The 14,335-nt window shown below is 40.2% G+C and overlaps 1 protein-coding gene across 6 annotated transcripts in view; it reads left to right on the top strand.

The window, feature by feature from the left end:
- LOC138794480 (EF-hand calcium-binding domain-containing protein 6-like) overlaps positions 1–14,335 on the top strand; it is an 80,479-nt gene that overhangs the window by 63,893 nt on the left and 2,251 nt on the right. For 5 of the 6 annotated variants that reach the window (XM_069973133.1, XM_069973142.1, XM_069973125.1 and 2 more), the window contains 6 exons: positions 1,993–2,106; positions 7,305–7,427; positions 8,259–8,435; positions 9,315–9,465; positions 10,096–10,220; positions 10,843–10,976. In XM_069973133.1, coding sequence (XP_069829234.1) covers positions 1,993–2,106; positions 7,305–7,427; positions 8,259–8,435; positions 9,315–9,465; positions 10,096–10,220; positions 10,843–10,976 — 824 coding nt within the window. The remainder of the gene's footprint in view (positions 1–1,992; positions 2,107–7,304; positions 7,428–8,258; positions 8,436–9,314; positions 9,466–10,095; positions 10,221–10,842; positions 10,977–14,335) is intronic. The other variant, XM_069973151.1, reaches the window with a different exon arrangement.

Below are 14,335 nucleotides of genomic sequence, written 5' to 3'. Positions count from 1 at the left end.
TGGGCCAAGGAAAAGAAGAACTGGACTGTTGATCAGTGGTCCAAGGTGCTGATTTTAGCTAAAAGTAAATTTTGCATTTCATTTTGAAATCAAGGTCCCAGAGTCTGGAGGAAGATTGGAGAGACACAATCCAAGCTGCTTGAGGTCTAGTGTGAAGTTTCCAGAATCAGTGATGGTTTGGGGAGCCATGTCATCTGCTGGTGTAGGTTCACTGTGTTTCATCAACAGCAAAGTCAACGCTGTCGTCTACCAGGAAATTTTAGAGCAGTTCATGTTTCCCTGTGCTGAAAAGATTTTTGGAGATGGATTTGGCACCTGTCCACACTGCCAAAAGTACCAATACCTGGTTTACTAACCACAGCATCACAGCATCACTGTGCTTGATTGGCCAGCAAACTCGCCAGCCCTTAACCCTGTAGAGAATTATGGGGTATTGTCAAGAGGAAGATGAAAGACACCAGACCCAACAATGCAGACGAGCGTAAGGCCACTATCAAAGCAACCTAGACTCCAATACCACCTCTGCAGTGCCATTAGCTGATCGCCTCAATGCCACATTGCCGCATTGAGGCTGTCATTAATGCAAAAGGTGCCCCGACCAAGTATTGAGGGCATTTACTGTACAGACTTTTCATTTGGTCGACATTTCTGTGTTAAAAAAAAAAAATTCCAAAATCCATAATCATTAACTTTAAAGAGTCACTGTCGTATTTTTTTTTTTGCAGAAATCAATAGTCCAGGCGATTTTAAGAAACTTTGTAATTGGGTTTATTAGCCAAATCTGCCATTATCTGCATGTAAAAAGCCTTTTCCCAGGTCCCCCCCTCCTTCCTCTTTTTCATCCACTCTGAAAAATCTGAAAATTGTGACTTGTTGCAGGAGACGTCCCCTGTCTGTTCTAGGGAGAGGGGAGGGGGGAGGAGGAAGGAGGGAGTTAGCCGGCAGCAGAAAGCAGATAACAGAGGATTACAGGCACGGAGCTGGGTGACAGCTGTAATCCGAGCTCAGACAGGTCACTGGTGATTGTCCAAGAAGATAACGGGTGAGATATTTGTAGATTAACTCTTTGTTGTCCTGTTTTGGTCTTTTCTTTAGCTCTCTCCATAGGAGAACAATGAAGACAGGGGGGAGAGCTTCAAACTGCTTTTTCATGATAAAAATGCATTTTTCTGATAATAAACCCAATGACAAAGTTTCTTAAAATCGCCTGGACTATTGATTTCTGCAAAAAAAAATTTCACGACAGTGACACTTTAACAGAAATAAACGATTGAAAAAGTTTACTCTGTATGTTACTCTGTAAGTTTACTCTCTATATAGAATATATGAGGTCACTTTTGAAATTGAATTACTGGGAAAAAAAAAAAAATTGTTAATATTCTAATTTATTGAAAACCACTGTAATTTCCGGCCCCATTAACCGCCGGGAAAATACTTTACCTGTTCCACGCTCCTGCCGCATCTGAAGCTCCCGGAGGTCCCGCACAGCCAATCAGTGACTGCGGCAGGGCCGTGCACTGATTGGCTGAGCGGGACCTTCGGGAGCCTCAGATGCGGCCAGATTAGGTAAAGTATGTTCCTGGCGGCGGGGGTAATGGGGCCGGCACTTACATACTCGCAGCAGGATGACAATCCCGCTGCGAATATGTAATCACATTGACACAGAGGGATCCGCAGCGGATTTCGCTGCAAACTCACATTGTGAAATCCACTGCGGATATGTCCAGTGTGAATTTAGCCTACAAAAAACATTAACAAAAAAAATATAGAGTCTCTCTCTCTCTTCAGGATTTGCAGCAGATTTGATGTCACAGATTTCATGCAGTGTTCAATAACTTAGTTACATTGTATCTGCAGCTTCAAATCAGCTACATCAAATCTGCTGCAGAACCTTTACATGTGAATGGACCCTAAATACAAGTGAGAAACAATTTATTTTGTGCATATTTGTGGGGGTTTTTTGTTTGTTTTTTAACATATTTCTGCCTATAGATTTAATATGAGAAGAAAAGATGGACTTGTGGATTTCCTGTGTTTTGTGAATAAACTAAAGAGCAGATCCAGGATCAGCTTTATGAAAAAAATGGTGGAACAAGCAGAGCAAAGGTAAGAATACATATCACTTTAACCCCTTCAGGACCAGGTTAATTTTCGTTTTTGCGCTTTCGTTTTTTGCTCTTCATGTTTAAAAGGCTATAGCGCTTGCATTTTTCACATACAGATCCACGTGAGATCCCTAATTTTTTGTGACACCAATTGTACCAATGACATACTTAATTTTTCCATAAAATATGCTGTGAAACTGGAAAAAAATGATTTGCTCAGTGAAACTGAAAAAAAGCAATTTGTTTTAATTTGGGGTTTCGTGTTTACGCCGTTCGTTCTATGGTAAAACTGACATGTTATATGTGTTCCTCAAGTCAGTACGATTACAGTGATATGTAATTTATATAAACTTTTATTTTACGTGGCTTTAACGCTTAGAGGACCGGGCAAATTTAAATTTTTTGCGTTTTCGTTTTTTCCTCTGTGCTTAAAAGGCCATAGCAGTTGTATTTTTTCACCTAGAAACCCACATGAGCCCTTATTTGACAGCCTGAATTTTTGCATAAAGTACACTGCAAAAGCAGGGAAGAATTCAATATGTGGTGAAATTGAAAAAAAAAAAACTGCATTTCTTTTATTTGGAGGGTATTTTTTTTACGCCATTCGCCCTGGGGTAAAACTGACTTGTTATATATGTTCCCCAAGTTGTTACGATTACAACGATATGTAACATGTATAAAATTAATTTTATCTGATGGCTTGTAAAAAATTCAAACCATTGTTAACAAATATATGTTCCTCAAAATCGCTCCATTTCTAAGCTTATAGCGCTTTTATCCTTTGGTCTATGGGGCTGTGTGAGGTGTAATTTTTTGCGCCATGATGTGTTCTTTCTATCGGTACCGTGATTGCGCATATGCGACTTTGTGATCGCTTTTTATTACAATTTTTCTGGATTTGATGCGACCAAAAATGCGCAATTTTGCACTTTGGGATTTTTTTTGCGCTTGCGCCGTTTACCGTGCGAGATTAGGAATGTGATTAATTAATAGTTTAGGCGATTACATGCGGTATCGGGGACCGCGGCGGTTCAGAGCACGGCCCCGCTCTGAACACCCGTAGACGGCCCAGGACGTACAGGTACGCCCAGGGTCACCTAGGGGTTAAAACCTTTAAAAGAAAAAACTAAATGTGTTCAAACTTGCCTTTTTACCATCCTTATATTGCTTTTATTTTTTTGGTTTATGGGGCTGTGTAAGGATGTCATTTTTTTCTTTCTATTGGTAGCTTTCTTGCATATATGCAACTTTTTTGATCACTTTTTATTACAATTTTTTTGGATTTGATGTGACAAAAAAAAAAATCAGCAATTTCACATTTTTGGCGCTTATGCTGCTTACTTGCGAGATCAGGAATGTGATAATTTAATAGTTTGAGTGATTACGCAAATGGCAATGCCAAATATGTTTATTAATTTTTATTTTATTTTTTTATTTATACAAATGGGAAAAGGGAAGTGATTTAAACTTTCACTATGTGATGGGGGGTTTTGTTAAGAAAAAAAAGCTTTGTTTTTTTTTTGTTTGTTTTTTTACACACAGCAATTTGAAGTCCCCTTGGAGGACTTCTAATACAACTGTACTGATCGATCAATGTAGTATACATACTGTATTGATCCATGAAATCAGTGATCGATTGCAATGAGCTGTAGTCCATTGCAATCAAACACAGAGCCAGCCTCTGTGTAGGGCTGCCAGAGCACCCCAACCCCTGCCCCAAACAACCCCTGATCCTCTCCCTTGGACCTTGGCAGTCCCCACCCCTTTCCATCTCACTGGCATCAGAAGAAGAAGAAGAGGACAAGAGCAGCAAAAGAAGGATCCAGTACAGGTGAGATTACCCCCTAGAACTACTACTCCCATCATGCCATGTTGACAGTTCATGATGGGAGCTTTAGTTTTGCAGCCTGTGGCGATCCAGGTTGCAGAACTACAACCCCATCATGCCTTATTGGCAGTTCATAATGGGAGATGTAGTTCTGCAACAGATTAGAGCAGTGCTTCTCAAACTGTGAGGCGGGCCTCACCAGTGAGGCGCCCCCTAGTTGTTGGTGAGGCCCAACTATGATATGCACGGTCCTCTTGCTGTTTGCAAAAATCTCCATTTTAGCAACATTATTAATTTGTTCCATACTTGCTTTATTATCTAGAGCTTGGAAGATGGGGGAAAGCTAGTCCTAGCATTATTTTCAGCTTTTTAATGGACTTTCACCACAGATAGTGAGGCCTAGGCACCCTCTTGGTCAGTCTGGTGAGGCCCAGGCATTGCCTTGGTCTGGTGGGTGAGGCTCCAGTAGAAAAAGTTTGAGAAGCACTGGATTAGAGGATGGCACAGTGGGGGGGCATGACACAGTACAACTACATCTCCCAGCATGCGGTGGGGTAATATGCAGGACTGCATTACATAATGGGAGTTGTAGTTCTGCAAGAGATTGGAGTATGACACTGTACATGAGGGGGAGAGGATGTCACGGTACATCGGTAGAGAGTGGCATGATATCCAGGGGGAGAGGGTATCACGGTACACAGGTGGGAGGGTGGCACAGTACACAAAGGGGATATGGTGGTATAATACTTTATTGGAGGATCTGGAAATCCTGAAGGCATTGGCTGATGGTTTCCTGAAGGTAAAAACTGATTATGGACAGGAAATCCTGATGCTTACCTGAAGATTTTTGAGGCCTCCTGATAGTAAAAACTGACATGGACGTGTGAATGGGGCCTAAGTCTGGGCCATTGTCTCTACAACTGTCTGTATGGTATTAGTTTCTACGAACACTTCTTTGCAAAACAAGCAAGCACTAGGACCCAGACCCAAGGCTAAGCAGGAGACTAAAATAACAGGAACTAAGCAGACAGGTAAACTAAGGGTGTGTTTACACAGCCAGATTATCCGACAGATTATTGATGCCAAAGCCAGGAACAGACTATAATTAGAGAACACATCATAAAGGAAAGACTGGGATTTCTTCTCTTTTCAAATTTCCATTCCTGGCTTTGACTTTGATAATCTGTCAGATAAATCTGTCTGTGAAAACACAGCATAAGGGCCCTTCTACATGTAATAATATTTGGAAGAGTACCACCGCCACCCAGCTTACACAGAGATGGGCCGCACAATAGATCAAATGAATCAAGTGAGTTAGGGCCCTATTCCACCGGATGATTATCGTTCAGATTATCGTTAAATCGTTCGAATCTAAACGTTAATCGTTCGGTTGAAATGCAAATAACGACCGAACGAGAAATTGTTGATCGCTTTATAAGACCTAGACCTATTTTTATTGTTGCTCGTTCGCAAAACGTTCGCAAATCGTTCACATTGAATAAGATGTCGTTCGGTCCTTCGCAGTAGATACGAACGCAATTGTGAAGAAATAGCGAAGAAAAAAAGATCGCAAATACGATCATAAGTAACAATTATCGTTCCATGGAAATGAGTGAACGTTTGCAGGCCTTTCGCAATAGAGGTCGTTTGAGATCGTTAATCTTTAACGATTATGCGAACGATAATCGTCCGGTGGAATAGGGCCCTTAGTTTGCCTGCTTGTTGGTTGATCTCTGCCACTTTTACATGGGCCTATTATCAACCATTACAGCATTCCTAGGAATGTTCATTGCCGACCTGCACATGGAAGAACCACATGAAGAAACTTGGCACAGAACAAGGCATTGAAAATAAAGAACACTGGAAACACAGAACATACATTCTAATCTGCACTGAACTGCAAAAGTTAAAAATATTTAAAGAGAAACTAAGCAATCAGGAATCTCGCTCTAAGCTTCCCAGAACAGAGCAAGCAAGGTCAACTGATCCAGAACAATGGATCAGCTCTGAGACATAGTTGTATAGCAACTGCACCAGAAGAATACATAGGAGATGACGGACTAACCAAATGCATTACTGCCATGTATAACAACATGTTTATATAAAACACGCCAATTCTTTATGAACATCTGGTTGTCAGATCACTTTCTACCACCAGGGGCCAACCGATGTAATTTCTCACCCACCCCAAGGATTAATCTTAATGACTAACCTTTCAATAAACTCCTTGTTACCAGCTATGTTATCGCAGGTGCTGTTTGATGGATCTGTTTATGGCAAGTGTCTTTAAGAAAATTTTGTGTTTAAGTAAAGTTATTCTTTATGAAGCAGCTCCTCGAATCCTAGTGTCCTGCTTTTTGTCTGCATATATACCACATATAGATCACTCTGGTTGCCATTAAATATGATACTGTTTACCAAGAAGTGCCCTGTGGGAAATAAAGGCCAACTACAGTGTAGTTCTCTATACTGTTGTGTCTGCTCAATCAGCGAAAATAACCACTCTAGCCATCATGTCATATCAAATTGCACCCATCTTGCCATTTAAAGCAAACCAATCAGCCGGTTTTGGTTGAATTGTTTCACTGCATCGCTGGATAAAGCTGCTATTCAGCTTGTGGGACATAGTACCCGCGGCTGCAGCAGCTTTATCACAGCGAAAAAGCAGTTTAATGACCCGGTTGTGTGGCAGGCAGAGACAAGAGGTAGTCATCTGGGTGGCTTCCCGCTCATGTGTAGTCACCGCCCTCTGCCTGTCAGCACACTCGGCGGGATGAGTGACAGGGAGAAGCGCCAGGAACTGACTGCCTGTCAATCATCCCCTCCGAGCACACTGACAGGCAGAGAGGGGTGACTCTCAGGCGCAGAGACGCCCGGGTCATTAAACTGCTTTTTTGCTGTGATAAAGTTGCTGCTGCAGTCGCGGGCACTATGTCCCACAAACTGAACAGCAGCTTTATCCAGCAATGCAGTGAACCATATCAGCCAAATCGGGCCAGTTGGTTCCCTTTGAATCTACTACATTTGTGCTGCTTCAAGAGGTTATATATCTATATATTTACATGGATGGCTGGTCCCGCTGAAATCAGGGGGTTTGGCCAACATTTGTCTAATGTGTATGTCAACTTTTACTATTCTACCTTATATAGGTCTCCAGGTGTACAATAAAGTTGTCATACAGAGAGTTACAGAAGTTAGCTTGAAGAAGGGTCACCAGCAAGTATTTAGTGACAAATAACTATGACAGATGTTCAAATTGAACAAGAACAATCAATCCACCATAAACACTGAAACAAGTTAAATATTCTTCATATACAGTTTGGGATATGGAAATACAATATGTAGCATAAACAACTTCTATTACTTTGTAGACAAAGCAGTAATGTTTGTGGGAATTCCAGCAGCACCAGAGAATGGGTATCTGCTGAAGAAGCTGAATGGCTGCTTTTCCAGTTATGCCAAGGCCCTTTTATTCAGTTACTGGCACAGTTTCGGTAAGTAAAATATATTGGTAAACATTTTCATTTACTGGAGAAGGTTCTTCCACAGGATGTATGATCACACCCATCTTAGTCCTCATACACCTTAGTAAAAAGTCGTCTGACCTCGCCAATGTCAACTGACTTGCTAATATGTATGGGGGCCACTCATTTCTCCCGTTCTCTTTGTTAGGGAGAGAAGGGTTGGGCATGTTAGATTTAAACATCCTTTAGCCAACATGTTGCCAACCACTATTGACAGTGTATGGGCAGCTTAAAGGGGTTGTCCAGCAAAAATCTTTTTTTTTTTTTTTTTTTAAAATCGACTGGTGTGAGAAAGTTATATAGATTTGTAATTTACTTCTATTTAAATATCTCAAGTCTTCCCATACTTATCAGCTGCTGTATGGAAGTGGTGTTTTTTCCAGTCTGACACAGTGCTCTCTACTGACATCTCTTTCCGAGACAGAAACTCTCTAGAGCAGGAGAGGTTTTCCATGGGAATTTGCTACTGCTCTGGACAGTTCCTGTCTCAGACAACTAATCAAATTAATATAAGAAAAAGTTTAGATTTTTTTTAAAGTGATGACATAGAACTAAAGTTCTCCTTCTGGCTGTGGAGAGTATTTAAGAGCTTGTGAATGATCCTGTGAGTTCTTTCTTTTATTACTTTTTACAGTAATTATTATTTTATTTTCCTTCTATTAGCCATATTATTCATGTGTTTGGTACAAGCTTTTTCTCATCTCTTTGGTCGTTAAACATGAACAATCCTTCTCTTATGGTGCATATTAATTAGGTATGGATTGATGCATTATTTCTCATTGCTGTGGATTTCCATTTTAGCCAAGCTGATGCCCTAGGAAATGGCTGCATTAACCAAGATAACTTTAAAGAAATAATTGAGAAAACAATTCACACTGTGCTCACACCAGAACAAATCAAAAGCTTTGCAGTTTTTCTTGGAGAAGAGGACTCCAATTTTATAAATTTCATGAAGTTTGTTGCCCTTCTTCAAGACCGGTATATCTGAATCCATGATCATGCTATTGCTTATTTTGTTACTATCTGAAAATGGCAATAAATCTTATACTTACATGTTCCATTTGGTGGGAAAAAAAACATATTTTATTTAAAATTTCTTAACCCCGGGGTGTCATTTTCTTAACAGAAAAAATAGTATATTTTTTATAGGGTAGCACTCCCTGCCTCCTCTTTGTACCAGTGTTTTACGGTAAAGCCTAGCCCACATATGCACCCTGTTGTCACCCTATATCATGTGGCCCTACACCATAATTTTCCGTAATGTCAGGGAACTGTGCTGTCTAGGTAGAAGCTAGTGTGTAGGCATTATACTGTATACAGGAAACTATAATGATTATTCAAAATATATAGCTTTCTTCCAGAAACAGCACCATTCTTGTTCTCGGTTTGTGTATGGTATTGCAGCGCAGTTCCATTGATATGAATGAAGCTGAGCTGTAATGCCACATAGAACCTGAGGAGAGGTGTAATTATTTTTGGAACAAAGCAGCTATGTTTTTCTAATCTGAGACAACCCTTTAATACCTCACATTAACATCTTTGCTCTAGGCATATATTCAATACAATGACTGAATCCATGTATGATAGTATTCTTATAACTCTTATATTCAATGAAACAGAATACTCATCAACTTTATAAATGTAAATATTTATATATATATATATATATATATATATATATATGCACATGTACACACTATATATAATTATACACACACTGTATGTTTGCTATACAAGATACAAATCATAGAATACTTGTCTATAAAAACTACGAATTTTTTCTAAAAAGACATTCCATTTAATGCAATATCTTTCTATTCTCTTCCTTTCAATATCATCATCACCATTTTATGGCAGGCCTTCAACATTTGAGCTGAAAGAAGAAGTAGAACATCTTTCATCTCGGATTAAAGTCCATCACCGTATTGACAAAATTCGTTATCATAAAAATTTTGAAATGGATTTGTCAAGATACACTCATGCACAAACCCCAAGAAACTTACCAGAGGTAAAGCCTTGTATGATATGAGTGTCATTTACTCCAACATTTCTTTTTTTGTTGTGGTCCCCATTAATATAAGCAGTCCTGAGATATCTGAGGATCTTTTCTCTGAAAATATTTCAAAATAGGTTATGCAGTATTTACAGAATTGTTCCTCGCTTCAGTATACCTATAATGGACTTTTCATCTCTGTTAAGATATTGCAGCATCACAAGGTCCACGCTTTAGGATGTGTGTTGAAATCTTTAAAAAGGGCTGGGTTCTTCCTCCAAAGTTCTATATTATTTAGTCCTAGGACAAACTGAAAGGTACCAATATATGTAGCTGATGACGGCATCTATGTGGGAGGTGCATTGGTGATTAATAACATACAGCTCCAAGAAGCTCCTTATTTGGCCTCCATTAAAAATAGAAAATGTATGTGCTATTTTATATAGAGCAAACAGACCATAGGCATAGCCTTAGTCCTTTCTTTCCCTAGGCCTCCATTAACTGTATTACCTGTTCACATTCACACTGTTAAGGAGATAAGAATTACAGCCTTTTGTACTTATCCCATAAAAAGTTATGCCGATACTAAATAATTTTGACGTGTAGAACTATTGTTAATGTGGAACATTTTTCTCCTTAATGTAGATCCATTTGATTGTCTGGGATCTTCTCCAGCATAAATTCTGGCAGTTCTGCAGAACTTTTATCAATGAGTGTAGAAATGATGAATGTAGTGCAGACAAGGAGAAACTTGACGCAGTATTATTTCGGTAAGGTTATTAGAAACTATTAAGTGTTTAATGAGCAGAAGTGCCTGAAATTTCAGCAAGGGTTCCCAGAAGAGAGCAGCAATTGCTGCCAGTTTATATTAGAGAATACTTTACGTGCCCCACATCAAGTTCATTTGAACTAAAACATAAAAGTGAGATTGCCGGCAAAAGACACTAAACTTAAAGGGTTTTTAGGGACTTTTATTTTCACGACTTATGCTTAGGATATGTCATCACTATAACATTAGCGGGGATCCAACTCCCATCACCCTCACCAAGCACTTGACTGAGGGGGTGCATCCTTTTCATGTAACAGGCACAGCTTTGTACACTAAATACTATCTGTAACAGGTATTGCAGCTCATCCAGTTCACCTCAGTGGAAAGGCTGCAGTATTCATACAAGCAACATGGCCACTTCAATCAGCTGATCAGCAGGCATTCCATGTTTCACAAATGTAACCACAATCATGTGGCACAATACACAATGGTGCTAGCATATGACAGATATACCAGCTACTAGTTGACTGGAAAGAAAAAAACCTTTTTTTCAATGAGGCGTGTAGACCGTTACTTGTATGGTTTTCCACCACTAGATGTCACTGTTGCATTGTGTTTTCCAGAATGAACCATGTTCTGCTGCCTGAAGAACTGGAAATCCTGTGGCACAGCTTACCAATAACTTACCCTGTTGAATCTATCTCCTTGCGGAAGCTCCTTTCATATTTTGTAAATATGAAGAGACCAAAGGATTTGGGTAAGATGTGACCATTGACACAACTAAATTGTAATAAACAGAGAGGCAAAAAGCTGTAGCCCCAAAAACATGCATAGGAAAAGATTTGTGTTTCATTCCTTTTTTGCTAACCTACAAACAGTAGAAGAGGGGGCAGACAGTAAAGATTAAACATGGCTGCCAAGTTTGACAACACACAGTGCTTGTTTATAGTCTGGAAACATGAAGATATGGGGGAGATTTATCAAACTGGTGTAAAGTAGAATTGTCTTAGTTGCCCTTAGCAACCAATCAGATTCTACCTTTTATTTTTCAAAGAATCTGTGAGGAATGAAAAGTGGAGTCTGATTGGTTGCTAGGGGCAACTAAGAAAATTCTACTTCACACCAGTTTCATAAATCTCCCCCATAATCTGCATAGAAGCTGTAGGTTGTGTCGAGCAAACCTGTCAAAACGTTCGGGTCCGGCAAGGTTATTCGAACCCAAACGTTCGGCCTTTGATTCCCCGCTGCTGCAGAAGTTGGATGCAGCCCTAGGAAGTCCTGGAATACATGAATGCAGCCACAGGCCAGGTTCACACAATGTAAAAACAACGACCGTAGTTGTGCAAACAACAGACGTTATTTGTGAAATAACGGCCATTATTTGCACAACTATGGCCGTTATGAAATACGGCCGTTGTTTTTACATTGTGTGAACCTGGCCACAGACTGTAGTCATGTTTTTTTGGCAGCATCCATGCCGAGCGTTTGGGTTCAAATAACGTTACCGGACCCAAACATTTTGACAGGTTTGCTCAACACTAGCTATAGACACTAAGGAAGAGGAGGAATATATCATTTGCCCAATAATTTTTGCACTTTTTTTTACACTTTTATTGTTCTGCGCAAAAAATCTCAAATCCATACAAAAAAATAAAGTCTACCAAACTACACCAGGGTCTGACTGGAGTACTGCTGAGCAATATTTTATGCCCAAAACAATAACTAACATGCCCTCTTCAAGTAAAAATTTAAGAAAATGGCACAGCGGTGTAAAATGCTCAAAAATAGCGGAAAATGTGCATATATTCAAAAGAATGATGCATATATTCCTAAATGTACAATTTGTGTAAATCAGGCCTGTTTGCAAAGCTGCTACATTTAGAAAAAGGAAGATGTACACATCCTGTGAAGGAAGTCTTATTAGATTTATACTGCCCTATCTGAGGGCAGCATAAAATGGAGACCCCAATTCCACTTCTTGCAGTCCTTTTAAAATAACATTTTTCTGCTGCAGAGTGATTTGGGTGCTCCAGTTTTCTTAATAAAGGATGCAAGCTCTGTAGTCAGTAATATTCATGTGCTGCTGCTCCCTCTGGCCACTTTCCACTGATTGACAGCTTGCTCATACAGTGCATAGACAGAAATCGGCCAGCGGCAACTCTTTTCTGCAAGTCACATGGCAGTCAGCTCCGCTGCAGCTGATAAAGACTGATTTATTGAAAACTGTTAAGAAAAAAAAAAAAGTAGGTGACAATGCACTGAAAGGAGGTCTTATGTAGGTTTATGCAGAATACCTACTTATTTTATTGTGCAGTTTGTAGAAATCTGGCATGTGGTATTCCCATCTCCACTAATATCCAGGGTTATTCCAGATAATCCGGCAAGGGAAAAGTTTTTATACAGTATATTGTTACAAGTATATCTCTATACTCTCTATATCTCAGCAGTGACAGCCCACTCAGGCAGTCACTGACAGAGACAGGACAGCACCGCGCCCAGTGATTGGTTGAGTGGGTTTTTACCACTGAGACAAATCTGTCTCGGAAGTGGATCATTCAAGGGGGTACACTGAAGACCTGTAGGAGGACACCAGGGGAGCGTGGAGAGGTAAGCATAGCTTCTTTATTGTTTTCTGTATACTTGCAACAATATATAAAAACATTTTTAACTCGCCACATAAGGCTGGGTTCACACTACGTTTTTGCAATCCGTTTTTTTCATCTGTTTTGGGGGGGGAAACAGATGCATATGTGCGCATCCATTTTGATCTATTTTTTCCATTGCCCTCCAAAAAAAAAAAGAAGAAAAGACCAATCACATTTTTGTGTACGTTAAAATAAAACATGCGTTTTGATCCTTTTTTTTGTAATGGAAGTCAAATGGAAAAACAGATGCACTTTTTTTTTTTTTTTTTTTTGCAATAAAAGATGTAAAGTCTCAAAACCCCATCTGTGTACAGGTCAGAGATGTGTTGGACACCATTCTGAGACCAGTAATGGGCTTGATCCAAGGCAAGTAAGTGCAGGAAGGCCTAATTGTCCCAGAGCAGGGATTCTGTTAGTATTAGGTTATAATTAGAGATGAGCGAACCTGGAGCATGCTCGAGTCTATCCGAACCCGAACTTTCGGCATTTGATTAGCGGTGGCTGCTGAAGTTGGATAAAGCCCTAAGGCTATGTGGAAAACATGGATATAGTCATTGGCTGTATCCATGTTTTTCAGACAACCTTAGAGCTTTATCAAAGTTCAGCAGCCCCCGCTAATCAAATACCGATCGTTCGGGTTCGGATCGACTCAAACCCGGTTCACTCATCTCTAGTTATAATCCATTAAAGCCTTAGAGGCAATCCATAATTTCCTCGCAACTTTATGAGATGGTAGCAAGCTAGTATGTGGAGGTGTTGGGAGATTGTAAGAAAAACCACAATGACAACGGCTCAATAAAGCCCTGCATATGCACTTCAGGGGAGCTTATGGGTTGTGCTTGGATCAAAAGCACTGTACCACTGCAGGGGAAGCTGTATTTTGGTGTATTAGGTAAGCCAGTAAACTACTGGACTGGTTCCCTTGTTCAAAGAATTTTTGATTTGTGAAGAATACTCTACCCCTGGCCTTTTCATATAGTGTTTCCATGTACCGTTTCCCTGTATGTAGCCAAGCTTCTCTCCCCTCAAACTGTGCCTCAAGACGAGCACAACCTGCAGCCAACTCATCCTCAGTTCTAGTTGTTTCTCTCTATAGGTGAGTAATGGCTGCCTGACATCCCCGCAAATATGCTTTAAGTGCCTCCCAGTAGATGTCATGGTTCTGGATCGGGGCATGAGCCCTCAGAGAGGTCTCCAGCTGTTCAGGAATCCTACCATGGTCTCCAACCTGGAAGAGCCAGAATGGATGCATTTTGCGACAACCACCCCCTCCACTGGGAAGCGAGAAGTTAAAAGAGGCCAATATAGCAGAGTGGTCAGAAATCACTCTCTAAACATGTATAACATTTGATAGAAAGGCACAGGCCCTGGGATTCCCAAATATGTGACCTATCTGTGAGAGAATGTTCCTTCCCGGTGTGTAGCAGGTAAATTCTAAAACCTGGAGTATGCGTATGACGCCATAAGTCCG

This window comes from Dendropsophus ebraccatus, chromosome 1 (genome assembly GCF_027789765.1).
Source record: "Dendropsophus ebraccatus isolate aDenEbr1 chromosome 1, aDenEbr1.pat, whole genome shotgun sequence".
In the NCBI taxonomy this organism is placed as follows: Eukaryota; Metazoa; Chordata; class Amphibia; order Anura; family Hylidae; genus Dendropsophus; species Dendropsophus ebraccatus.
The sequence above is the reverse complement of the archived record's forward strand: the minus strand, read 5'-3'. Positions and strand labels throughout refer to the sequence as shown.